The sequence below is a fragment of the Alosa sapidissima genome, chromosome 7 (genome assembly GCF_018492685.1).
Source record: "Alosa sapidissima isolate fAloSap1 chromosome 7, fAloSap1.pri, whole genome shotgun sequence".
Lineage (NCBI taxonomy): Eukaryota > Metazoa > Chordata > Actinopteri > Clupeiformes > Clupeidae > Alosa > Alosa sapidissima.
In genome coordinates, this window is record NC_055963.1 from 21,222,844 (window position 1) to 21,250,487 (window position 27,644).

The 27,644-nt window shown below is 42.1% G+C and overlaps 3 protein-coding genes across 23 annotated transcripts; 2 read left to right on the plus strand and 1 right to left on the minus strand.

Moving 5' to 3' along the window:
• Positions 1-9: 9 nt before the first annotated feature.
• ngrn (neugrin, neurite outgrowth associated) lies at positions 10-1,844 on the minus strand. The gene is made up of 4 exons (XM_042096860.1): positions 1,631-1,844; positions 1,102-1,374; positions 886-996; positions 10-741 (listed from the first exon to the last, which is right to left on the minus strand). Exons 2-4 carry the CDS (start codon positions 1,317-1,319, stop codon positions 156-158), a joined length of 915 nt encoding a protein of 304 aa, XP_041952794.1. The 5' UTR covers positions 1,320-1,374; positions 1,631-1,844; the 3' UTR covers positions 10-155.
• Positions 1,845-2,362: 518 nt separating this feature from the next.
• On the plus strand, positions 2,363-10,086 carry nfyal (nuclear transcription factor Y, alpha, like). Of its 17 annotated transcripts, none has more exons than XM_042096842.1 (10): positions 2,363-2,495; positions 3,657-3,759; positions 4,033-4,119; positions 4,932-5,078; positions 5,331-5,462; positions 5,673-5,775; positions 5,906-6,075; positions 6,560-6,739; positions 7,177-7,287; positions 8,926-10,086. In XM_042096842.1, exons 2-10 carry the CDS (start codon positions 3,685-3,687, stop codon positions 8,986-8,988), a joined length of 1,068 nt encoding a protein of 355 aa, XP_041952776.1. In that variant the 5' UTR covers positions 2,363-2,495; positions 3,657-3,684; the 3' UTR covers positions 8,989-10,086. The 17 variants fall into 17 exon arrangements, with proteins under 17 accessions (XP_041952776.1, XP_041952787.1, XP_041952775.1 ...); XM_042096841.1 differs by having other exon boundaries at positions 2,443-2,597; XM_042096848.1 differs by having other exon boundaries at positions 2,443-2,597; positions 6,560-6,733.
• A 350-nt stretch (positions 10,087-10,436) lies between these two features.
• ahcyl1 (adenosylhomocysteinase-like 1) lies at positions 10,437-27,564 on the plus strand. Of its 5 annotated transcripts, none has more exons than XM_042096762.1 (17): positions 10,437-10,932; positions 18,565-18,682; positions 18,884-19,027; positions 21,456-21,556; positions 21,849-21,951; positions 22,548-22,642; positions 22,796-22,902; positions 23,009-23,125; positions 23,243-23,306; positions 23,472-23,560; positions 23,742-23,812; positions 24,124-24,218; positions 24,658-24,756; positions 24,862-24,930; positions 25,528-25,606; positions 25,695-25,815; positions 26,160-27,564. In XM_042096762.1, the coding sequence occupies exons 1-17, from the start codon at positions 10,756-10,758 to the stop codon at positions 26,164-26,166; spliced, it is 1,656 nt and encodes a 551-aa protein (XP_041952696.1). In that variant the 5' UTR covers positions 10,437-10,755; the 3' UTR covers positions 26,167-27,564. The 5 variants fall into 5 exon arrangements, with proteins under 5 accessions (XP_041952696.1, XP_041952695.1, XP_041952697.1 ...); XM_042096764.1 differs by lacking the exon at positions 10,437-10,932 and adding an exon at positions 15,552-15,639; XM_042096765.1 differs by lacking the exon at positions 10,437-10,932 and adding an exon at positions 15,598-15,639 and having other exon boundaries at positions 18,568-18,682.
• Positions 27,565-27,644: the final 80 nt, after the last annotated feature.

A 27,644-nucleotide genomic window follows, 5' to 3' on the forward strand; every position in this document is an offset into this window, starting at 1 on the left:
TGAGTATAATTGTAGTCACATGAAAGTGTGATTTATTTTTAACTATGCCAAGTCTTTGAGGAGTGTTTAATATTGTTGCGCTCACAAATGTACAATTTACACATTCAAATGCAAAGCATTCTTGGTTATCTGTTTTACATAACATGCTACAGTCTTCATACCCGGTACAGAAAGTTACCTTCTGCGTCAAAATATTCACTCCCCTTCTGTACTACTGGAATATGTTCTTCAGTCATAGTCTGTGCAACGTCTTGTAATTCTGCATCTGAAAAAGTAACCCTGTCCCAGACCTCTCCATCTTCAGAATAATCAACATCATCTTCCTCCTCTAACTCCACTGACTTTACAATAGTTAAAGTCTTATCTTTGTGATGTGTGGGCACCATGCTATTCAAATGGTCTGTTGACCGTTGTGGGGTCCCCAGAGAAATAGCAGTAGAGCTTTTACTGTCCACTTTAATCATTCCTTTGCTTTGACTAGCCACCAGGGCTCCTGTGGTTCCTAAAGGAAGTGTAATCGGGGTGCTGTTCCTGGGCAGTAACCTGGGCTGAACCTTAGTCCCGTCTGCAAGAGATGGTTGCTGTTGTTTAGCCAACACCATTTTATCTTGCTTCAGTTTCCGCTCTGGGCTCGGAGTGAATTTACTGCGGAGTATTCTGGAAATTTCATCTGGAGTGACTGAGAAGCCCTCAGCGAGCCGCTCTATGGTCCACTCCTCTGGAGACTCCCGTTTTAGAAACCTGGTGAAAAAAAAAGCATAGCATGCAAGTGTTCAGGAGGTCACTAAAATAGTGATGTTTTGTGCAGTACAGAGAACATGGAGAAACATTATGGTATATTTATGTATCCATTTCACATTATTCCTGTAAGTACAAGTGTCGGACCTGATCTGTTCAATTGCTTCCCATGTGAGTGTCCTTATTGGGGCTCCATTTGGCCTCAACTGCCTATGGATCTTGTGGAATTTCAAGGTTTTCATTATTTTCTTCTCCTCTCTGTAAGCAAATACCATACCATCAGACATACTATGGAATTAAAGCATCCACAGCCTATATAAAACAATATTCCTTACAGTTATTAGATTTGACTAATATACTTACTTGATCACTGCCTCAATCTGTGCATCCATATCATCCAGACCAAAATCCTCCTTATTAATCTCCTGCTTTCGTGTATATCTGTGATTTGAGGCATGACTTCTCTGACTCCATACACGCAAATCATGCTGGGCCAGCCTTGAGGTACACACTGGCATTTTAAGTGGGACATTGCCGAGCTTGAAGGCCACAAAGCGAAACACTCTTGTAGGCATGGCCATTGTTGTACATCAGCTGGAACCCCGTGGGCCGGAAGGGTGTGATTTATACTTAACACTGAAATAAATGAAAGTTTGTACACTTTAGCATTCCGTTTTCATCGACACAGGTTTAACATAAACAGCTGAAGCACTTGTCTGGCTTTCAGGTGACAGGATGCTGAACTATTGAACTACTTTGCTATTATAGTCAAAAGCTGTTGTTATAACATTGCCTTAATGTATTTGACGTTAAACTTTGCATGGCCTTACTCTGTTTGGCCTAAATTAATTCGTTAAATGAAGTAGGCTAACTTAGCCTACCTGCAACGTACCTGTCTGTTATTATCCATACAACACGGTAAGCGAGGTAACGAGGACGGTAAGGATTGCAAAAAAAAAAAAAAGAAAAGATCAAGACGTTGAAATGTCGTTAGACTAACCAGAACATAAATGATGATCAATTGGCTATTCTGATAGCAGGGGAAGTTAAGAGGTAAACCAAGAAACGCATGGGTTAGGAAATACCAAAACTCATTTTTGTTACGTACTTCCGCCTTTTGTGGAAATACGTTATACTTCGGGGCGGGGCCTTTACGGTTTATGGGCGGAGCAACTTGGTCAGTAAAGAAGCAGAAGTATCCTGAAAGAAACCTTTGCCACAGCATCAAATAATTTGTCATTCCTCATGATCTCTGCACATACAAGTGGGCCTTAGGTTATACGTTTATCGCGCAGACTCTACATCCAACATATTCATTGAATGTTTAAAATACACAATGTGAACAATGTTGTCTGACATATTTTTTTGCAAATAGATGAATAATATAAATAATGTTTTTACGTTAGATTATTTCTTATTTAACTGGACCAAAGGCTGTAATCTGCGCCTCTAGCAGTTGAACTCAAGTTGACGACAACGAAATGCGTTACATAGTTGCAACAGTTGTGTAGAACATTTTGTATCTGTGTGAACTTGGAACACTGTATCAACTCCCTTGAGGTAGTTGAGTGTTGTGCATTGTGCCATCCGTCTTCTATTTCAGGTCAGTCTTCGACAGTCACGTGACTGCCAAGCCTGCCCTGCCCCTTTGTTGGCTGGGTTTCTTATTAGCGCCATTTTCTCTGCACACTCTGATGATTGGGTTTTTGAGATCTACGCTGGAGCCAATCAGAGGATAACCGGACAGCAGAGAAACGGTAAAGGGTGCACGGCTTGAAAGGGATGGTAGCTGACAACACGGATTGGTTTGTCATTGACCAACCAAATTACTAATTCTGCAAAATACAGAAATTGAAACGGTAACGTGAGACGAATACAACCTCGGTGTGCTAGACCAACACAGGCGTTGAAAGTGAAGCCCACTGAAATGCCATGGGTTAGCAAGCAAGTTAGCTGTAAATTACAAGGTAGCTAGCTAGTTAGCTAGACGTGTCGTTGTTCCTTTGTTTGGGGGGGGAACGAACGGGTAATGTTGAGCCGTACTAAACTGAGGTCCCATATTGAGCTAACCATTTATCAGTTGGGTTTAGACAGATCTCCGCGCTGATGTTAGCCAACCTGACGATAACATACCCATCGTTCTTTTTCTACAGCTAAGTCTAACGATATTCGAAGGTATGGTTGTGTTGTTTCACAACAAAAAGGCACTAGTCTTTCATCTAACAGTTACTGGTAGATGTGGCCTTACGCGGCAGCCCCAACATTCTCTCAGTCATACCAAAAGGATAATCTTTGTAACTTCCCAGGAAACATAACGAACATAATGCTAGCTGATGAAGATGGCAATATTACCTAGAACTAACTTGCGTGATTTCTTGGAAATAATAAATCGCAAGATTCCAAGTATCGTCAGTGTTGACGTACTTCGTCCAATCATGCTAACTAGCAATGCTATCATTGTATGTTAGCTATTAGCTAGAACTCCTTTCAGCTACACGCCTGAGTTGAAACTACTATTGTTGGGTTCCTTTGATTCAAGTTTCTTTACAAGTATCTTTATGGGGTGATGGAATTTCCATGGTGACTTGTAATAATTCTCTGCTTGTTAGTAGGCAGTTTCTACCTTAATTGTACCATTTGTGAAGGTAGTTGACTGACGTAAGCTACCAGGTGCAGTGTGGTGGCTTTCTAGTGTTGAGTTGTTGTGATCATCGGATGAAGTAAAGGCCTTTCATTTGACAGTGACAAATCAGGTTTCTCTCTCTCTCTCTTTGTCTCTCTCTCAACCGAAGACATTTATTGTACAGAAATGAAATTAGCTCGCATCTTTTGGACTAAATTAAACCTTCAAAAACTTTAGTGTTTGGCTTTCTTGATGCTAGAACTCGCCTTTGCAATCGAATTTCACCTTCTCACAGGTAGAGGAGAATCCAGACGTGCGGTGACATGGAGCAATACACTACCGCCAACACTGGGGAGCAGATCGTGGTGCAGGCAACCAATGGACAGATTCAGCAGCAGGTATGATAAAAATAAACTTGTTGAAGAGAAAGTAATGTCAGCAGCTACTCAGACAGCAGTATCTACTGAGTGTTTGCATTTTGAGTGTTTTGAGTGTTGCTTGAGATTACTTGAGAGGCAACTGACAGTCAGTGCTTTATTACTAGATGTTTCATCTGATTCTGCAAGTGTTTCAATGTGTTGGCGGTGTGATTTTTTTTTATTTATTTATTTTTTTATGGTGGCTCATGTACTCCTGTGGGCTGCACTGAGCTAACGTGCCATTGTCTGCAGGCACAGGGCACAGTGACTGCTGTGCAGCTGCAGACTGAGGCACCTGTGGCCACGGCGACAGGCCAGCAGGTGCAGACACTCCAGGTAGTGGTGTGAACTCTGACCTCCAGCTCTGCCTTTCTGCATGCACTCTCTATATGTGCTGTGAGCCAGACCAGCATGCTTCAGTATCCTGTCGTGACCCCACCACGAGGACATGGTTAGACATGCTGCCGAAAGAGAGCTATGTGAGCTTGATGCCATGTGGCTTCTCTTTTCACAAAGAGACTCTGAATTTAAAATTAACTCCTGTCACCAGTCCCTGACAATTGTGTAGTGAATTATGCACTCGCAGTGTTTCGGCATGCTTCTCCTCACCCTCTTGTGTGAAGTACATGGTATCCGTTCGACCTGCAGCATGGTCACTCATGTCATGGATCAAAATCTGTGTACGCCGCATCTGAACATGCTGCATGTGTGTGTGCTGTTGGGTCGCCATGTCTTGCACCATGTCTTATCATAGTTTTAGATGTACAGTACGGAATAGTCCTCTCTAAAGACAGGCCATCAAAATTCCGCCTGCCTGCCAGCTACTAGAGAAGCTAATTTAATTTCCAAGTGCTTTGAGACGTAAACATCTGTGGCACATTGAGACTGGATGTTTCCTGTAACAGCTGAAATTAGCCATTTTGAATTCGAATAAGCATCTTTTAAAAAAAGCTGTTTTTACCATCCATTCATGACCTCTAACTCCTACACGCAGGTGACGGGCCTAGACTGAGCTGGTAACCCTGAGCCATAACACATTACTCCGCTGTGTGTCTCTCGCTTTCACGTGGTGCCGCTGCTGCATGTGAAGTCAACCCACCACAGTGCACTGTCAGGTCCTCCTAACCTTCCTCAATGTCCCTCCTTGGCAGGTCCAAGCCCAGCCTCTGATGGTGCAGGTGAGTGGCGGGCAGCTCATCACCTCCTCTGGCCAGCCCATCATGGTGCAGGCCATGCCTGGAGGCCAGGGCCAGACCATCATGCAAGTCCCAGTGTCTGGAGCGCAGAGCCTGCAGCAGGTAAGCCAGTGGTCTGCCATTGGGTGCGTTCGTCTTCTGGTAGCTGCTTACAATGCTGGCTTAAAGCAGTGCATGCTGGACTTCATACAGTGCATTTTTCGCGTTGTGTGAATCCCAGCATGCATGGCTTTAAGCCAGCGCTGTCAGCGGCTACCAGAAGACGAGCGCGACCATTTTCTCCAGACCCCCAGCCTCTTGGCTGTCCCTCCTACTTTTCGGTTTCTGTCATTGGTCATCTTCCTCGCCTTGTAGATCCAGCTGGTGCAGCCGGGGCAGATTCAGCTGCAGGGAGGGCAGACGCTGCAGCTGCAGGGCCAGCAGGGTCAGGCACAGCAGATCATCATCCAGCAGCCACAGGCTGCCATCACTGCCGGCCAGAACCAGGTAAGGCTCGTTTTATTGTGGTGGTTAGGGTTAGGGTTAGGTCCCTTGAAGTCGAAGGTCGCAGTGTTGCCTTGAAGTCGACGGTAGGGGCTTAAAACACCATCGAGCGTAAGGCTCACCCAGTCCTTCTTGGGAAACGCCAACCTGCTGTGATCAATGTTGTTGATCTTTAATGTCCTGTCTGAATCTGTATGTTCTTTCATTTTAAAGGGACAGCAGATCACTGTGCAGGGGCAGCAAGTGGCTCAGACGGCCGAGGGCCAAACCATTGTCTATCAGCCTGTTAACGCAGATGGCACCGTCCTGCAGCAAGGTATTTACATACAAGGAGTTTTGTATATATTTTATAGTTTGTTTAATACTCAAATGATTGCTTTTGGTATTGTATTTTTAAAGTTCAAAGTTAGTGAAGGCTTTTAAAATCTTTTTTTTTTTTTCTACAGGGATGATCACCATCCCAGCAGGAACCCTGGCCGGCACACAGATTGTGCAAGCAGGGGGCGCCAACACCTCCACAACCAATAGTGGCCAGGGCACAGTCACAGTCACGCTGCCCGTCTCTGGCAACATGGTCAATGCGGGGGGGATGGTCATGGTAAGACCTTCCCATGAGGTACCTTGAATATTTTTACATATACATTTAGTAGTAATTCACCAAAACTGGGGATGACCTGGAGTGTAGCACAACAATGTAATACATAATCACTTAAAATCTCCTTTCTCTCTTCTCATGGTGTATATCTATCACTACTGGGTTTGGCCTGGGATCTTTAATTTTTAAATCTTTCATTTCCATGCAACATTTTTGTTTCTCATATTAATTATTTAATATCTTCTCGTCACTCTTTTTACTACTTTCTTTGTTAATTTCAGTGCTATTTTTAAGCTATTGGATTCTATTCAGTAAAGTAATCTCTTCCTTTCACTTCAAGTAACAACAGCCTCCTTTCATGACTTCTAGGTGTCACTGTCTCACACTGTCTTGTGACAGTGCCATTCCTTAAAAGCTCTAAACTCTAGAACATCTGATTAAGCATAAGTGAATTAAGCCAAACCTGTCTCTCCCTTTTTCTCTCTTCTGCTCTGTCCCTTGTCAGATGGTGCCTGGTGGTGGCGCAGTGCCAGCCATCCAGAGAATTCCCCTGCCAGGAGCAGAGATGCTAGAAGAGGAGCCTCTCTACGTCAATGCCAAGCAGTACCACCGCATCCTCAAGAGGCGGCAGGCCCGGGCCAAGCTGGAGGCTGAGGGAAAGATCCCCAAGGAGCGGCGGGTGAGTGTGAGTGGGCCTCTTAGGATGTGGGTGGCGACTATTGTCTGCACTGGGTGCTAGCTTAAATGGCTTAAATGGATCCCATTTCAGGAATCTGACTAATTATAAGCCTTGGCTTTCAGGTGTTCAGAATCACACTTTTTTTTTTTTTTTTTTTTTTTTAACTGGCAGTTTTGTGGAAATGCACTACTGCAGCATGTAGACTTTACACTGCCATATGTCCAAATTATGTATGTAATCACATTTATGCTTTCAATAGGAAACTTAAATTAATAGATCAACTGATGGCCTTTTTAAGCTAGCACTCATCAAAATCTAGGTTATTTGAGTAGTCAACAATCAAAAAGAAAGTTGCCTGACCATTTTGATCATTCCTTTATAGTGCTAACTTTGCATGTGCAACTGTATACATCATTGTGTGTTTTCATTCTCTTTCCCGACAGAAATATCTCCATGAGTCACGCCACCGCCACGCCATGCAGCGCAAGCGAGGTGACGGCGGTCGATTCTTTTCGCCCAAGGACAAGGAGGAGATGGCCCTGGCCGCCTTGCAGGTGAGGCACCAGCACAGGCAGCAGCAGACGAGTGGTGTGAAGCAGGAGCAGGATATACACAGAGCAGTGGAGTTCTGCTCGCAGTGGCTGCCTCAAGGCACCCCACCTCTGGCTTAGCTCTCCCCCCCCCCCCCCCACTGTGCTTAAGCCATGACATGCTGCCCAGAGTCTTTGCTTAGGCAGCATTCATGGGTGTGCAGCTATTTCTGTGGCTTGGAGATTTTTTTTTTTTTGTGTGTCTTTTTTTTTTTTTTGTTTTGTTTCTTTTTTTAATTTTATTTTTTTCAAAAGACTGTTTTGAGCACAGCACCACACTGGCATGCGCCATGGGCCAGTAGGAGGTTCTGGGCGGATCCAGCCCCACGTCTCGTTAAGAACCTCCAACTCACTGCTATGCAGTCTGGCCCAAGGGTTATAACCTGCGTCATCCAACTGTCTCTGGATCAGCTCCTCTTTACTCCAGGCACTTGAATCTACAGCCCCTGTTCAGAGAAGTCATGTTCACCTTGTAAGGTGACATTTAAATATAAAGTGTTGAATGTATCAGATAACCCATTCATTGTGCACATAGTCTAGAGCAAGAATTAAATTGGAGTTTCCATGATTTTTCCTGTTTTTAAAAATGATAAAATTGTATGTAAAATTCTTGTAAGACTCAGACCTTTGTCAGAAATGAGAGAGGGGTCATATTGTGTACATTCACTATTGAGGTTGTGGTTGATTTCTTAATTTAACTTAAGGTGCCAGCATTGCAGATATCATAGAATGGCCACAGCCTTAACCACAGGCAACGTCAGCTGCTTCGAAGCTCTGCTGTTTTCACTCTTTGCTGCCAGTGCTGTTTGGGCACAGAGTTCTTTGCTCACGTTTGTTTTATAAAAGTTTTTGCTCTTGCTTTATTGTGTATTTTCCCCCCAAATTATTGCATGTTCATATGGCGAAGTTGTAGGAAATGTTGATTGAGAATAACTGATTGCCTTCATCTAATCTCGTGCTTGTTTGTCATCTTACTCCTTTCTGTTACCATTCATTGGCACACATTTGCCATTCTGTCATTCCATGTTTTCATTTGATCTGTTTTTTGTTGTTGTCATTAATTCATTAAATAAATGACAATACAGAACATGCCAACTTTCAACTTTTTTCAAATCAGTAATTGGTTATCATTTAACAAGACTCTTTAATTTTCATCTTCATGCTTTGTTGCTTTGCTTTAGCTTGGCTTCATTAATTCTCTCCCTGTCCTATGCCCTTTAGTCTGCAATGCTCACTATTCTCCTGAGTTACGCTTTTATGTCCAAAAATACTCATATATTTTAAGATGCGACGCTAGTCATTGTCTGATTCAGACTTCAGTTTTTCCAGGATGTTTTGTTGGTGACTTGAAGTCATTGGTAAAAAAAGCACCAAATAGGCTATATTTAAAGTGTGTGTGACCCATACTCGTTTTTGATTATTTTATCAGAAGGACCATCAAATGGTGCTTATTTGTGAAAACTGTACCTACCTCCCAAGATTGAATTCAACAAAGGGGACCCAAAAAAATGAAAGAAAGAACTGAAGCTCAAACCTGCATAACCATACGCTTATGTGAGCGTGGGTTAATTGTAATGATCAACTTGCTTCTTCCACCCACAGGAGCAGCAAGACTCGTCTTCCGCTGGAGATGAGACTGTGGCCCAGATGATCCGGGTCTCATAGGGAAACATCCATCAGTACAATACCATGAGTCTGCAAGTCTCTCATTACCTTGACGATCCCTCACCCTTCCTCCTTAAACATCCAATCAACTGAGAGCATCACTGCCACTCAACCAACCAACCAGCAAACAGCTCCTTGCTGATCTGGCTTTCTACATCATCTTCAGTGCGTATCAACAAGTCAGGCGTGTGTATCTTGGCTTCCCCCGTCTTCCTGAAGTGGTGTGGTTGTTACCCTCGACGGAGGGTATGTTACTCAGCCCCACTATGTCAACAGTGTACAGGTTACCCCTCAGGCTATCTCGCCTAAAAAGAGAAATTTCAGTTCTAGAAGATCAAGAAGATGACCTCCATAAACAAGGTCACATGCTGTGACATGATGAAATCTGTTCCTAATTTAATGAGAACAACTACAGCCTTTAATTTGATGACATATACAGTAGGTTACCCTTTTATGACATGGTCCTCTGTAGACACTTGGCACAAGTTATGTGTTTGATTTGTAGCTTTTAAAAATGATTGACTGTAAAAAGGCTAAAAAAAAAAATTATAATTTAGATTTTCCACACCGTTCTTTCACAGAGGAAGTGTCAAATAGCATTTATCGGGCGACCGATGAACTTTCATGTACTAACTTCAAATAGTCCTTCCTGGCCCTCATCCTGCTTTGTTTGTACAGGTCTTGTTAACCGTAGAAATAAATGAGGTGACAAGGGTACCTCTTGGGATCCAGGTTCAGTACCTCATGGGGAGCAAGGACCGGCTCTCAGCTGGTGTGTGTGTGTGTGTGTGTGTGTGTGTGTGTACACTATTTCCTAAAACAGGAAAGACTTTTACACAAATATTTTGATTACAATTGTAGATGTGTAGGATACTAAAAATGTTTCTGTTTCATGTTTCTCATCAACTCCCCAGCCCCAACATGTGGCACTACGTGTCTTCCATGTTTTGTTAAAATTGCAGTTTTTTTTATACTTATTTTGCAGGGCATCTATAAAAATATGGATGAGGGCAAATGAATTGATGCATATTTGTTAGGATTATGTTTTATGCTGTCTTTATATAATATATTTTAATTAAACGTCATGTGTTCATGAAAGTCTTCTGTGTTGAGTTTTCACTTTTACATTGAGTGCTCTCTTATGGGAATTTAATGAGAATTTCACATGGAATATGTTCAAGATAAGATTTTAAGTAGTTCTGGTCCAGGAACTCCTTTTTTTAAGTAGTCTTAAAACCTCAGAAGTTACACATATAAATAACTATATTAGGAATTATGTGAAATTGTATCAGTGTACAGTAGCCTACACATTACTTGTAGGCCTACATGTTCTGTCGTTGGCCGTACAACCTTTGCTAGTGTATCGCAGAGAATGCACCATAGTGTGCATGAACCGTGGTAGGAGTGCACCATTATTAGACAAGCCCCTCCCACTCACTGCCTACATGTTCAGGTACTAGCTGCAACAAACTGCTACGCTTCCTGTCAACTGGACAGTGAAATTGAATCGTCGGTTATTTCTGGTTTGTTGTGGAGTTACGTCGACGACAACTCTGAACCACCGTCCGAACATAATCCGCATTAAAATATTGTTGATGCAGTGTTAACAGCATTTAATGCCCACTTGTCAGTATACACTAGCAAATTCCGAAGTAAAGGCTACGCAGAAAGGACGGGGAGAAAGGTGACACTCGTGAGAAGGCTCTCCATTGCGTTAATAGCTAAAGGAATCGGACATCATTCATTCGGGTTGCTCAGTAGATTGCAATGACAGATTCAAATGGGGATGGAAAGTTGGAGGTGAAACAGGCCAGTAAAGAAGTGAAGGAGAGCGAGAATGTGGCTGAAAAATACTCCGCGATGACAGTCAAGAACACCGACATGAACGTGGGCGAACTGTCCGCAGCATTTACTGCAGTCCCCACTCACAAATCTGTCAAGAAGGTAAGCCCTGGCTATATATCAGACATGTTGTGGGGTAAACATGAAAGCTATGTATTCAAAACTCCGTATTAGGCCTACGTACGTCCATTCTTTTGCCTATTTAAGCTGTTGCGAGTCAGTCGTGATCTGCAGGGATCTGTGATAGGCTACCCTGCTGTTAAAGCATCCGATGTGATGCTCCTAGGTATTTCTAATAAAATATTAAAGCAGCTTTTAATTACTGTGTAAAACTGCGTAAAACTATAGACTGATTAACTAAATATGTCTGTGGTGAGATGATGCAGTCTCCTTTTACATAAACGGGTCGGTTATCATCAGGCTTCTGTATGGCAGTCTAGGGGACAGTAATGTATTAATTGGTTGGTAGGCTACAGCAAACTCTACGCTACTTGTAACGTTAGGTTGCTTCATTGTACTAAATATAGTAGCCTACACCTAGCTTGGCATGCCAAGTCGCTGACTAAATTGTTATGGACATTTCCTCATAGTGCTGTGGTAATCAAGCAATAAATCAGGTAGAGTGAAACGCTGTCCTCAAATAGTTTGTTATCAAGAGGTATAATATTTCCTGATTTGTAACAGATAAATTGCCAGCTTTTCAGTTTACCCTTCACCAGTCTAGCCATGCTATCATTCTTAGCCATGAGTATCCAGGCATGAAAGGAGCTTACCGATCTCTGTGTAACCAGGAGAACACTCCAACTATTGCTATGTGTAATGGGGAAATGGTTTTAAACAGGCGAGGCTTATCTGGGGGCCCGACAAAGGCTTAACCAAGTCCCCCCCAACCCCGACAGATTTTATCATAGAAATATTGACCACTTGTATGTTTAGTAGGACCAGCCAGGCTCTGGGATGTAATGGGATGTTTAAATAGAAGTGGCATGAGCACACTTCTGGATAGGACAGAGCCATGTTACTCCAGCTTTATATAGATGATTATATTCAGATCACAAGGCATTTTAATCTCCTGTGATGCATTCTGCTTTACCATAGTTTTGGCTCTCTGCTTTACCATTTATAGTGCACAATAATAATATCTCTGAAATTAAAGCTAAATGTATAATTCATCACAGTTAGGAATACCCATCAGATTAATAATTTTGGTAGGATTTAAGGTAAATGCATCATGCATGCATCATGCATCATGCATTTTAAACGTGGCTGATGAACTTCAAATTCAGAACTGAATAACTGTTAAGGATTATCTAAGCATTGCCATTTAGTCAATGCAATCAATGTATATTACTTCATATGCATGGGTTGATAAGCTGTATATAAACATTGTGCACAAACATGGTACACCAGACCTGGAATGTATTTTCTGTATTTTAAATATCTTTGTGATACATCTATTCACTGGTGTTAGTTTTAGAGTTAAAAAAATATTTCTTGCTTCCTGGAAAATGTGCCTGGTTTTGAAACAATGACCGGTTTTCTGTTGTGACAAAAATGAACCAAATGAGGAAACTAATATCTTTGACTTTTGAAAGACGCTCTTAAGCATACAGCAGCGTATGTGTTATCAGGAAGAGTATTAATTTGATTTGCTTTGGGAATGATCTTCTCAAACTGGTGAAACTACCATACATTTAGAAATTCTGGTTGTAGCTTTTTATAAACAAACAGTGGCACAGTCACTTCAGAGACTGTTTGTGTTCAGGATGAAATGCACCATGGGAGTTTGGTGGCATAAAAGGTCATGGTGTAAAGTATCTTTGGAGTGTATAGCCATGATTCTCATATGACTCAGAACAAACAAATCTCTTGGGAAGAGACTAGATCACTACCTGATTGTGGGAGATTTTCACCAGCCAACAGACCTTGTTTTTCTTAAGGAACTGTTTGTTCCAATAAAGTTAATTTTATTTACCAGCATTATTCTGCTCGTATCATTAAAATACAAGTATCCTTTTGACATTTTGTCCCCTTAGAATTATAAGGTCCTATCTACGTTCCGAGCAGTTCTGAGATATTGAGCTTCAAAGTCTTAGAATTCCATAGTTATACTAAGTGGAACAAACCTCTTTAGATAATGTCAAAAAATGCAATGCAACTACAAGAAACACCTCACCTCACCTCACCTTACCTTACCTTAAGTTGCCACAGAATAAGAATACGTCAATAACTCAATTTTGATAAAAATGTCAGATAGAACTTAGGGGACGATTGACATTTCTGACCTGTTTGTCCAGCCTGTGTTAAGTGCATCAGTAGCCTATGCCAGCCTCAGCATAGCCCTCTAGCACAACACATTCTCTTAAAGTTCTCTCTATTGTGATTATACAATGAAGTGGATTTGTTTCCTTGCATTCTTCAAAGCATATAACTACATAACATTCTTCCAGATGCCAGTGTATGGTAGGAATGCAAGGAATTCCATAGATATCAAGCCAGTTTATTGATTCCTCTTGTCTACTCAGTATTTTCCAGCTTTGATGTCAGCTTCACTTGTAAGAATTTAAAGTGTCACAGATTTCTGAACAGATATAAGATAGAGTAACTTGAAATGCAATAATGATGAAAACACATAAATAGATAATGTCAGAAAGTCACTCAATAATTCAGATCTCTGTTCTCACTACTTGTGTGTATTATGCATGTTCTTGTTGCCACGTGACTTATGTTCATGTTGCTTCAGGTGGGGAGAGTTAACTTCGTTTGGCTCAGCCAGATGTATTCCTCTCCTAGTGTGGAGGGACAGCGGCCATACCATCCTTTAGCTATGAAAACAAAAACATTGTTGTGTGGGGTGCAATGGCAAATATACCATGAACACTCAGTCTGTGTACAGCAAGCATTCAGTTGCAAGCTCTTCATGATGTCTTGTCCACACAGATCCGCAGAAAGCCATCTGATGCTCGCCATTTGTGTTCGCATGCAGGCTTGCGTGGGCAGTGCCTTGGACAACCGATCCTCTGGTGAACGTTATTTTGATAACCTGGGGGAAAAAAGTTGCAATAAGCTGAGAAATTTGACACATCTGGTGTGCCTCGCCTCAGGAGCATTCTCTCTCCTCCTGCGCTCTCTGTCTGAATGTTGGCGTCGCGTAAGGGCTGTGACCTTCCGACCCCTGTGATGCTGGTGTGGTCTTGTCAATGTTTAGGGGAAAAACAGACACTCAGGTCTCACACTGAATGAAAATGGCCAGAAAAGCTTGTCTGTGTCTGAATCATAGTCTTCGCTTCCCTTTGATCATAATGCGAATACCCAGAAATGAATATCTCAAGGACAGAGGAATACTGCTAGATTGTGTGTAATCTTTTGGGTCTGGGAAACCATATTGTTGTTATTTAACCAAAACTAAGAACAAAATATACTGTGCTGCAGTGTGAACATGAGTTGCTAATGTCCGACTCCATTTTACCAGCAGTGGATGAAGTCATGCGTGGGGTTTCGTGCAAACAGATGCTGGTAAGCTAGCCTAACGAATTACTTAGTGTATTTTATCCACAGCTTTTGGTTGGCTTAACCTACTTGTACTTATAGAAAGGTTCAGCAGCCATCGTTCTTGTAATTTTAGCATAGTGGACTTCCCGTGCACTGACTGATATTATGGAGGTGTTGTTGTTGAGGTGAACTTTGGTCTTTCTTTAACTTTATAAAGTAGCAATTAAAGTAAAAGACTAAAAGGTTTGATAACAGTTCCATATCAGCAAAAGATAACCTACCAACAGCAGTTCAACTCAATTTGTGTTAACTAGATATATACATTTCCATGTTAAAATGCAATATGACATCATTCATAATCTCCCTCAACTGGCATTTTATAGACCAAGGTCCTGTTAAGATAAACCATGGCATGAATTGACCATTTGTCTTTGCTTGTTTTTCTATTTACTGCCATATATTATGCTACTTCTTTACTCGAAAGTCGGAGAAAGCTCCAAAGGAAGCTTGGCATCACTGTGTGTGTGGCCCAGGTATTAGCGGAGTCACACTACTCAGCCGGTCGGCCGCTCTGCCATCAACTGCTTGACCACGGTCAGGCCCGAGTCCGTGACCCGGCTGACTCTTTGAGACACTGAGCGAGGAGGAGGAGGAGGAGGGGGGGGGGGGGCGGAATATTTTTAGCCGGGATTCAAGATGGAGCTCCAGTGGCTGTCCGTCAGTGCTCAGGGTTCATGGAAACGGTCCTTAAATCCTCCTGAGTCCTTTTTTATTAGCACTCCCAGACGACGAGCCCTCAGCGGGAAAGTGAAAAGCTGGCTACACTCGGGAACTTGCGCTTTTAGATTAATACAGATCAGAGGCTAAGTCAACATCACTTGTTGTGAGTTGTTGTTTTTTCCCCCTCCTCCTCCTCCTTCTTCAGTGGGGGAAGGCATTCTCAAATCCCTCTCAGGAATCCACAAGCAGGCTGCCCTGTGTGTCTGTCTGTGCCTCCTGGTGCTGCAGAGGGTTAAAGCAGTCAGACATTCATACATAAGAGGTTGGTGTGTGTGTGTGTGTGTGTGTGTGGGGGGAGAGGAGAAGGGGTGGGGGGGTCAGCTTTATGACTGGTGGAGGTTCTGGGTTTGGACTCCGCACCCACCCACCCACTCCTGCCTGAAGTTTGCCATATGAAAATCATGACAATAGGGAACCTCCCCCTGTGTGTGTGAGAGCAAACTGCTGGGAGAGCACACATGGGATGTAATATCAGACTGCTGAGCCGGTGGACAGAGACGCACAGGAAACATGGAGCAGAATGATAGCAGGCACAGGGTGAGTGCTGCTGGCGCATCCTGGCTACCCAGTGATGCCCGCCAGGGGCTTTTATAGGGCAGGTGTAGCACTGTAACTAGAGATGATCGGTTGTTTGCTCTCTTGGAAGGATGTGATAGTCAACATGGGAAACACTTTAGCCACTGTAGTAATAAAACTGAACAGCTTAAAAATGTGAGGCCCAAAAGTGCCTCTTGATTTGGTAAAGCCAGTGATGCAAAAGTCAACCTTGCCCTTACGCCAGGATGAAACACAGAGTTAAATCTGAGTTTCAGGGTTTCATATATTAGTGTTTTAAGAAGCTGGATTCCTGCTTTTAGTGCATGATTGGAAATGCTTGCATATTAGTGAGAGTCATGACTTGAGAGTCAAGGTTTGGGTAGAGTATACAACATGATTGTTTCTCATATATATATTTTTTACATTAAGCTTCTCTTACATCAACATGTATATATTAGAACAGTCTGCTGCTCAGAATCAAATTATGTTTACATGTATCTGTACAATTTACAATATTGGTTTAGGCTAGTTGGACAAAAGGATACAGCTGTACTGTCAAGTATCTCCATTATATAACAATATTACCATATATTATTTGTTATGCTTTAGCTTCTAAGGGTATTATTTGTTATGCTTTAGCTTCTAAGGGTATGCCATGTTTTGTACTCCATACTGTGAACACACAAGGGCTGCTAGGTCCACCCAGAGGTTCCAGGCATTTGTACCCTAAGTGTCAGAAACTGTAGCTCACATGCAAGTGTGTTTTACTTTCACGTTTCTTTGAATCATCAGTTGTCTGTTATGTCAACTTTCTGGACCCATAGAAGTTTGCAGTCAAAACAAGGCCCACCTAAATCTCTCCAAATATTTGGTAATATAATAATAATGGGGTGTAGTGGGTTGCTTAAAGTATATAAAGGTAAAGCATTTACTAGCCATACATTATATAACTATTATGCATTTTTATAACTCAACAACTCTACAATTAACAGTATAGAAATCAGATTTCAGAATCATTTTTAAAGCTTTTGAACTCTTATTGTTTTCTGACCAGGAAAAATACCACCACTACAATACTGATATATGAAGAGATGGTTATAACCAAATAAAGGAATAGTTATAAGACTACTGTAATATGTGGACACTAACATGCATACAAAGTATGAACATCATAAGAATTACATCATTGATGTATGTCTGGACGCATTTTATAAAATGTACTGTTATTATGTAAGTACAGATGCACAATCATTAATTTATTCATTGAGTAGAAATCATGCACAGGGTTTTGACTGTGTTTTTATTTCATGATGTGTCTGGGCTAAGTTTACTGAGATATTTGGAGCTGATCCAAGGCCAGTCCCCTTCACTGAGTGCTTTGTGAATATACTGTGAGCTCATCTCCTTTTACTTGCAGTGCTTTCATGAAACAGCTTTGAAACATTTGGTGATGCACATCGACAGCTGAGTCCTCAGTATTTGAAAATAAAACATAAACATGTGTGGTGGAATGGGATCTAAAATAGAATTTGGGCCAACGTTTAAAGAGCCCTCTGATTTATCTGTGACGTGCCTGTGTAAATCTCACTGGCCCAGGTGAAACCTCAGCCTCGTGGTGGGCTGCTTCTCCACCCTGCTCTTGTCCGGGACATGTGAGTGAAAGGGGGTTGTTTCTCAGGCAGATGGCGAAAACTAAGATCCATGCCCCTGTCCAAGTGAACTAGGCCACACAGCGCCAGCGAGCACTGGCCTCTTCACGGGCGCTCAGTCAGTCAGCCTGGAAATCTGAGAAGCATTGCTGATAAGTGGGCTGGGGGTGCAGCCTGTGCCCTGGTGGGGGGGGGGGGGCATTGCGTGGCACTGAGCTCTTGTCTCCTACCAGCTCACGTGCATCCGGACGTGGTGAGGATTCTGAGGAATCCTTGCCCTGCTCCGCTCTGTGCATGCCTCAGAATCGAATCCAAGCCTTGTCTTAAATTCTCATATTGTTAGTCTTGACAACAAAATGATGCGTCCTTCTAACATATATTTGGAGAGGAACACATAGTGATCTTACTGTGCGCTGCTGAATCCCATAGTGTCTTGTAGTTATAGGTAAATACTGTACATGTGATATATTGCAGTATATGCAGTTGTTGCAAAAACATTGATTAATCCAGTGCCTTCTGATTGACATTGTTTGCATCGATACAATCAACTCAACCATGTAAATGTTACTCTGTCAAAAGATCATAACAAATACATTTACTACGGCACATTAAAATTATAGCAGCATTAAAGCATTAAAACTCAGTGTTTTGTATGAAAAGTTCAATAATAATTATGCATTTAAAATATACACTTATATTTCATGTAGTGCATATTCATTCTATTCAGGGAAAAAGTGCAGCAAAAATTGTGCTGACCTAACATTTCTATGGCAGTACAAGTGCATGGTGCAGTGTCAAGGTTGAGGTGGTCATGGGTGAAAAGTGACGCACACTGCTTGTGCGTCACTTTGTCACCATACGCATAGGTCAATCTTAATAATAAAAAACAAACCTGTAAACGAAACACGGAGGCTGTCTGAATGCTAAACAAGTCGGAAGAAAACACCTTGCCTTACCACTCAAAGTGGTGACTCACTTATCTCCCAGACAGACACGGCTGTTGTGGTTTCAAAGTCAGGCGTCTACAGATCAGCATCCATGTTGTCTAAACACCAAACACTCAGAGCTGGGCTGAGTGTCAAGGTGATTTAAGGTGAGAGGACATAGACAGGCATTTGGCTGAGTCTGCATCACTATTGGCAACAATAAAAAAAACACCTGAGCCAAATCTTGAGGCTGATGCATGAATGATCCTGTCATCTATTTATGGACAGTCTGATTCACAGCTAATGTGCCCTCTCTCTCTCTCTCTCTCTCTCTCTCTCTGTTTCCACAGCAGATCCAGTTTGCCAACCAGGAGGACAAACAGGAGTTCAGCAAGTTCCCCACCAAGGCAGGCCGGCGCTCGCTGTCCCGCTCAATCTCCCAGTCTTCAACGGACAGCTACAGCTCAGGTCTGTCCAGCCTCTGATCTGCTCTCCACAACATGGCTGGGCCCCAGGGCCCAGTGTCCCTCTCTCTCAGTCATAACCCCACAGCATGAATCTATCAATAATCGCTCAGCACTCATCAAAGTAGAGTGGCCCAGCTGACTGCGTGATAGACTGGCTGTGCTAATGTCATTAAGTGTGAACTGTGTTATGTGTGAACTCCAGCGGCCTCCTACACGGACAGCTCTGATGATGAGTCTTCTCCGCGGGACAAGAACCAGGTCAACTCCAAGGGCAGCAGTGACTTCTGTGTGAAAAACATCAAGCAGGCGGAGTTTGGCCGCCGTGAAATAGAGATCGCAGAGCAAGGTAGGAGTTCTCTTTAGTACACACACACACACACACACACACACACACAAACAAACAAACAAACAAACAAACATATACACGATTATGGCTTGGTCAGATTACAGGATTTCAGCCCGATTTTTCCATGATTTCTGTCGCAGCCGACACATTTTCAGTGTCATACCCAAATATGAGAGGTTGGGAATGACACCGAAGGAGGACCGTGTCTTGTAATGTGACTTATTCAACGACCAGCGATTTATTGTCTGCGACGTTCCACAACCCCACAACAAAAAGTCTTGTAATGTGGACAATCTCACGACCAAGACGTGGCAATAATTTATGGTTATATGATTGCATAGTCTGACATAGTCAATCCTAAAAGACCATCGTGGAAGTCAAAAAAAGTTGTGTAATCTGACCAAGTCATTACACTGTCTACTTCCTGTGTCTCTGGCTGTCTCTCTTTCCTACACACACACACACACACACACACACACACACACATTCATGCACCAAAGATGTACACACACACACACACACACACACACACATTCATGCACCAAAGATGTACACACACACACGCACACACACATTCATGCACCAAAGATGTACATGCACACACACACACACACACGCTGGTTTTATTTCAAGTGCTTTTAAGTTGTCAGTGAAGCCAGTGGAATTGTTCCAGATGTATGTGTTGCCTCAGGCAGGATAAAGCCAATGGCAGCAACATTTTCCTTATGTAACTGTACTATAGTCATGCAAATTATTGATCTTCCTCTTCAGCCAGTTTTACAGACCACACACTTAAATTCTGAGCATGTTCAGTCAAACAGCGATGCAAGTATCACAGCACAGTGGCTTGTATTTACATTAGGGCTGTCAGATTTTCAAGAGATGATTACCGTGGCCAAAACAATTAACAATATCATGATATCTATAGAAAATGTGATATTGCTATCAGTGTAATTCATCTTTTTTTAATTGTGTACACATGTATAAAAGCATACAATAAGAACACTAAATGTATAATGAAGAGGCAACCAGATGAACTCATAAACAAAATGTATTATTTCTATTATTATTATTCATCAATACCATTTATATTTTGAAACCCTTAGTTAACATACAGTATTTCAGATTTTGAATGATTCTTCACATGGTGGGTGTTAAAGTGCAGTTTTGCAATTCCTACCCCATAAACTTCAGTAGTCAACTTCAAAATAACTTTTGGTAAAACAAAATTGTGGACTGCATCTTTAAGTAAGCATTCTTGTCAGAACACAGGAATGCTTTTTGGAGAGCAGCCTCTCTCTCTCTCTCTCTCTCTCTCTCTCTCTCTCTCTCTCTCTCTCTCTCTCTCTCCCCCTATTTCTCAGACACTAGCTCACACACACACAAAGAGATTCATACAAGCATAGTTGGTAGTAGGTGATGCGCTTTGGGAAGGTACATGTCACTCTGTGAAATAAGCATTGAGAATAGCCGGGACGGCTGAAACGTCTGCTCTTGCTCCCAAAATTAAATGGAAAAACTCCTTTCTGAAGACTTTGTTTAAGTAATTTCTTTCAGTGTGCGAACTACTCCTCTCTCTCTCTTCAACTCTTGGTTCAAACGCACCTGGCTAAACTCTAGATTATCTGAGCGCAACAATACTCCCCTGCACTCTGTGAAATAAGACCACTGTTTTATGAAATCTGCTGAAAATGCTGTAACAAAGAAAACATTACCCAGAGAGGCTGGGAAGACTCTTGGAAGAGACTCTGCATTTGCAGAACTGAACATCACATGGTTCCCCTTCTGTTGCTCTGGCAGTGTGAGAGTTAACCGTTAACGTTTCCTTCTCTCAGCCATAATGCATGAGCGGGTTAAAGCCTAGTCCCCACTGCTGGTTGTGCACAAGATATTACTTCACTCATTTGCACATTATGTCTCTCTGTAAAGATGAATTTTAGGTAGACTTAAACACACGACCAATGCATTTGCACATCGGATGACTGGGCATCGTTACTTAATGAGTGGGCAGGATGTGAGCTGTTGGCGTGTTTAATGTGTTGCGGGGGAGCGCTGAGTGCTTTCTGGAGGTGTGCTGCTGATCTTAAGAAGTGGCGTGTTTCGCAGTGCTGGCCTAAGTGACGAGGAAGTGGCTTTATTCCTCCTGCCAGGCCTCACGGCTGTTTGTGGCAGGCTCATCGAGAGACTGTCACATGCGTTTCAGTGCGTTCATTAACCTGAGTTCTTTCCACTCCCAAAACCCCCTAACACCCCCACCATCCCCACCCTGCCCTCAACCCCAGTTCTTTGTATTTCTCTCCACTGCTCAGAACATGCCCTCTTTTCTCCCCTACAGCAAGCTGAGTGCAGTTTGAAGTCCACCATCTTGTTAATCTGTAATTAATGAGCGTTTGTGTTTTCCCCCCGACCCCTATTGTGACCTCCACAGACATGTCTGCCCTGATGGCGCTGAGGAAGCGAGCCCAGGGGGAGAAGCCTCTAGCTGGGGCCAAAATAGTCGGCTGTACCCACATCACAGCTCAGACGGCCGTAAGCATCCCCTTATCTCCATTTCCACTGTTGTACACCACCCCTGGTTGTGGTTAAAACACTGAGCATTACGACTGCTTAAAATATCAATAAAGATTGATCCACTGTGTTTGTCTGACTGAGTAAATAAACAGGCCACGCTTCTGTGGCTTGTAAATTTGGGTTTCATTAATGTTGTTGATTACAGTTTAGGATTTGACCGTGTAAAAGCTTAAGTCTTAATCGCTTTCCTTGCCGCCTGCTGCTGCTCTCACTCTGACTGAAGTTGTGCTCCGCACTCTCTCTCCCTAAGGTCCTCGTGGAGACCCTGGTTGCCCTGGGAGCTCAGTGCCGCTGGACCGCGTGTAACATCTACTCCACTCAGAACGAGGTGGCCGCTGCCCTGGCCGAGTCAGGTAAACCACTCAGGGGCCCTCAGGGCTCTCATCGAGAGGGAGAGAGTGATAGAGAGAGTGACAGAGATAGATAGACAGAGAGATAGAGAGAGAGAGAAAGTGACAGAGAGAGAGAGATAGAGAGAGAAAGATGGAGTAATAGAGAGAGCAATAGAGAGAGCTGATAGAGTGATAGAGAGAATGATAGAGAATGATAGAGAGTGATAGATAGAGACATAGAGAGATAGAGAGAGAGCAATAGAGAGAGAGCTGATAAAGGCTTTAGTTTTTGAGTGCATGACTCACCGTAACACCTGACACATCCTGTCTCCCACATTTCAGCTTGTTAGAGCGCTTGCTTAGGCTACTCAACAGTAAACACCCATCTGATTTTTGACAAGTGAAATTAATAATTTTATGTGTTATGTGTTAGTCAGAGGCTCTCTCCACTGGGAATCTGTTGCTAAAGTAATTTCAACTCTACCATATTTGCCCAAAAATCTGGATTATATTTATTTAAGTAGGTTAACTGTACAACTTCTGCAGAAGTGTTTGGGTCATGTGGGTTGCTCAGGCAAAACTGACAGTGGGCTGGTATATCATTTGGATTGCTGAAGGTGTTGCAGTGTTTGCATGGAAGGGGGAGTCTGAAGATGACTTCTGGTGGTGCATCGATCGTTGTGTTAACACCGAGGGCTGGCAAGCAAATATGGTACCTGCACCACAACACCACATGATTAGGGATTCAAATTTATATTATTTACACCTGATATGTGTTCATTTACAAATACTTTTATGTTATATGGAACAGTCTCTGAATAATTCTCATTAAGAGTGTGTGGTGTGTGCTCTTCTCCTACATTAGATCCTGGATGATGGTGGGGACCTGACGCACTGGGTTTATAAGAAGTACCCAAATGTTTTCAAGAAGACCCAGGGCATTGTGGAGGAGAGCGTCACCGGGGTCCACAGGTAATGCGTTTGGTGTCTGTATGAAACATGGAAGCATCGCAGTTGCAATGCAAATGTAAGTGTATGTAGCAGATTGACTCTACGTGTGAGTGTGTTCACTTCCCAGGCTGTACCAGCTGTCCAAGGCAGGGAAACTGTGTGTTCCTGCCATGAATGTGAATGACTCAGTCACCAAGCAAAAATTTGACAACCTCTACTGTTGCCGGGAGTCCATATTGGATGGGTGAGTGAGCCTTTATGAAGCTATGGCGTCCGCCCGGTGAGCTGAATGTGAGTGTAAAAACACTTTGCGGTGAAACCTAATCTCATCATTTATCCATGTTTTCACAATGCCCTGCAGCCTGAAGAGGACCACTGACGTGATGTTCGGTGGAAAACAAGTGGTGGTCTGTGGCTACGGAGAGGTCAGACAATTTTCCCGCTTCAGTGAAGATGGTCCTCTAGAGACCGGGCGAAACCACCACCATGATTAAATGTGCATGGTGCTGTCTGGCTGGCTACTCTCCATTTCACTTTGGGTGTAACAGTGTGACAGCATGTTTACTCGGCTCTGGCTGTTTGTACTGCAGGTGGGGAAGGGATGCTGCATGGCACTGAAAGCCCTTGGAGCCATCGTCTGCATTACAGAGATAGACCCCATATGTGCCTTGCAGGCCTGGTGAGGACCACAATGTGAACTCAGACAACAGCAGTTTTAAAACAGATTCAGCCTCATACCATTGGGGAAATGACATGACTACAAATGTGCACATAATTTCACACACAAAAAAAACATATTTAAGCTGTTGATGCATAGAAGCCAGATGGGGTAAAAATATTGTAATTTGTGTTTCATACAGCATGGACGGTTTTCGGGTAGTCAAGCTGAATGAAGTCATTCGCCAGATGGACATGGTCATCACATGCACAGGTATTTTGAAAATACAGGTGTGAATTTAGTGACGCGTCTACACCTTTTCCCCCACGTCTGTGTGTGAGGTACGAGAGGAGATTAAAGGAGTGTTTGTTGTACAAATGAGCTGATACGGTTCGTGATAACAAGTGGCTCCATAGCTCTAGTGGCGCCAACCCTCTGTCTGACGCTTTTGGGTTCACTGCATGTGCGTCTCAAATGCATGTATCAGGAAGGGTCAAATGCAAACTCAGTAGACATTTAACCTAAAACATTTCACTGGGTGATTTCATGTGAGTTTTTGTTTTTAACTCAATGTCTGTCACCAGGAAATAAGAACGTAGTGACCAGGGATTACCTGGACCGTATGAAGAACGGCTGCATTGTGTGCAACATGGGTCACTCCAACACAGAGATTGACGTGGTGAGTGTGTGGAAATGCTGGGAGCTCTCACACACATCACACAGCATGTTTGCATTATGCTGACACGGTTGAGTTGGTTTCTACACTTAGGCTGTGCATAACATTTTAGCCATGTTTGCCATAGAGTGCTGGACAAACATATGCCTGAAAGGTTTTTTTTGTAATGGTACATTTCCAACAGCTGGCACCGTGTGTGATTTGACAACAGAATGCATAGCCTGTGTTTTTCCATGAGTTTAATGATTCTGTTTGTACAATAAAAGGGGTTGATCTGAGTGTTCCAGTAGTTTTATTGATGTGGTGCAATATGTGCATATTTCTAGCATGACTTGATATATATATATATTGGCAATGATTATATATGATTAATGATTATAATGAGTATATATTTCACTGTATGAGTTTGTGTGTAATAACGTTTTGAATATCATCATCCCAGGCTAGCTTGAGGACACCTGAACTGACGTGGGAAAGGGTTCGTTCCCAGGTGGACCATGTTATCTGGCCTGATGGCAAGAGGGTCATCCTGCTAGCAGAGGTGTGGTAGCCTTCCTACTCAGTTCCTTCATCCTGTTTTCCCAATAGACTTTCATTTCATGGTTGATTCACGATGCATTTGATCTGTTTTGTGCGCCCACTACAGGGCCGGCTCCTGAACCTCAGTTGTTCCACCGTTCCCTCATTCGTGCTGTCCATCACAGCCACCACTCAGGTAACTGGCAGTGCTGACTGCTCTTTTACAGCTTGGCAAAGCCAACATAGAGCCAACTAAGGATCCCAGGCTCCCAGTTACCGTAGTCTAAACTAGTGACAGACAAGAGACTCACCAGTCTCCAGTCAAATGTATGAATGTTGAATGGAAATATCCTTTTATTTAAAGAGATAGATACTTTATTGATCCCCAAGGGGAAATTCAAGTTATTTAGTTTTAAACTAAATTATTTAGTTTAGTCCGTTCAAATAAGAAAATAAAATCTAATAATATAATATCTCCTTATCATCTCCTTAGTTTCTGCCTGACAACAATGAGATTAAATGGAACTAAAATAAGGATTTAGGCTTACATTTCCTGCTTGTATATTTTCACAATTTGAAGACATTGAATTAGTCTTTGACAAAAGTACTGTTCCAAGCTGTTGTGGAGAGGGATAGTTACGAGATTTTTAGACAGTTATGGCATATATTTAAAGTCACATTTAGCTCCCTTGAGCTATCAAATATTTATCTTTGAGAATTTTCCTATGGGAAAATGCAACAAATGGTGAGTGTTTTTCTAAGATGTATTTTTATCTCATCTGGGTCTCTGAAGGCTTTGGCTCTGATAGAACTGTACAATGCTCCAGAGGGCCGATACAAACAAGATGTCTACCTACTGCCCAAAAAGATGGGTAAGACTTGCTCAAAAATACTTAATTATTTTTTATCAAGTCTCTTGAAAATGTATGTTAGATGAACATAAATTTGTGTTTCTTCCAGATGAATATGTGGCCAGCTTGCATCTTCCTAACTTCGATGCCCACCTGACGGAGTTGTCAGACGAGCAGGCAAAGTACATGGGTCTGAATAAGAACGGCCCATTCAAGCCTAATTACTACCGGTATTAATGCCTGCCACATGTCAGTCTCAAAACAGCCTAGCAACATTTAGCCGCCACTCTCCTGTACTACACATTCAAGTACGATAGCTCAGTTACCAGCGACCAAACAACATTTCAACACTGATATCAGTGCACACAGTGAAAAATGAATTCACAAATAAATCACCAAGCAAGGTGTTTACTCCCCCCTACTGGTGATATATGGAACCCATGTGCCCTGATGTTTAACATTCAATTCAGACTTAGGGATGTACATGTAGTATTTCACTAAATATGAAGGACATTTATTTGGATAGCTGATAGAACACTGATGTACTCATGAAGTTTTATTTTCACAATTACAGATATTAACAAGAGGGAATGCCAGAGAGCAAGAGGAAATCAGTAGTCTTCAAAGTTCTGAAGTAACTTTTTTTATTGCTATAATTTTAATCAAGTCTACTACTAATAGAATCTACTAGTCAACATTTCTATCCTTAAGGTAGGCTACTATTATGTATTCAATTATACCTATAGGTATTGTGACCAATAAAACTTCCTTAATTCCCTAGTCATAAAATATGTCTTAAATCATGTCTTAATGTTTTCTATTGTTGATTACTTTTTTTATTATCAAATAAGTACTTATTGATCATAGTCCATTTACGGAATTATTCAAAACAGTGCCAAATCCTGGCCACATGATTCGAACAGAATGTATCCTGTGTGTGATTTCATTTCTTTTGATGAATGCGTTGCACAAAAACAGTTTTCAAGAATTACTTAGATAATTATCAATTATTAAGGAAATCTCCCAATCAGAAACATTTAATGCACTGAAGGACCCTCTGTCTATATGTATTAGAATGTTGACCTGTACTTCTGTGTTACATGTGTAAAATGAAAATGTATAGTGGATATAATAATTTCTACTTAGCTTCTATTTTAGAAACAAGTCACGCTATTTGTGTAAGCTTTACTCAGCTCAGGAGTGCATGGAGCACAGACCTAGATGTAATAGTATTCCCTGGACCTGGAAGGTTCTCTCTATAGCTGGATTTAACACTCTCATCACTGACCACACATTACACTCTGCCATTAACACTCCATATTTCAGCACTGCATTATAAATTATATTTTTTTCATTCCATAAGTTTTCAATTTGCCTTATTTAGAGGAAATGACACACGGTCATAAGCTTCACTTTTGGTTCCTCTCATAGCAGGTGTGCCTTCCAAGGCACTTTGTGATCAGATCCAAATGCCTCAACTGTTCTGTAAAAACATATGGAAATCAGAGAAGCATTCATGGCATGTCACTCACATGATTATTTATCTATCTAACCAATTTGAATAGCTGTGTGACCTGTAACTTGTTGAGTATTTGAAAACTGGCTGATTGCACACATTTTTACATTTTTATTTTCACGTTTCATGTACATTAATAATCCATGGCAGGACCTCTCCATCACTCCTCTTCCTTGACCCTTTAAGAACCTATTTTTTGTGGATGTACACTTGTACAAAAATGCCAGCTGGCTTGAAGGAAATATCACTGTGAATTTCAACATGGGAAAGCATTAACGTACGTGTTGATTTTCTTGATCAGTAAGATATGCATCTGGACACCTCTAGTCTTTCCCATGGCCATTGATTTTGTTCTTCTCACTGTGTAACGTTACCCGCAGCATATGTGTTGTATTTAAAATGTAACGACTTAATTGCTGTTTTAGTGCAAATATTTGCATCACAATAAATAAAGTCACGCCAATCCAGTCACAAGTTTTTTTTATCCCCCTACATTTTATGCTATATGCAACAAACGGTTGTGATTGTGTGGGTCCGTGTTTA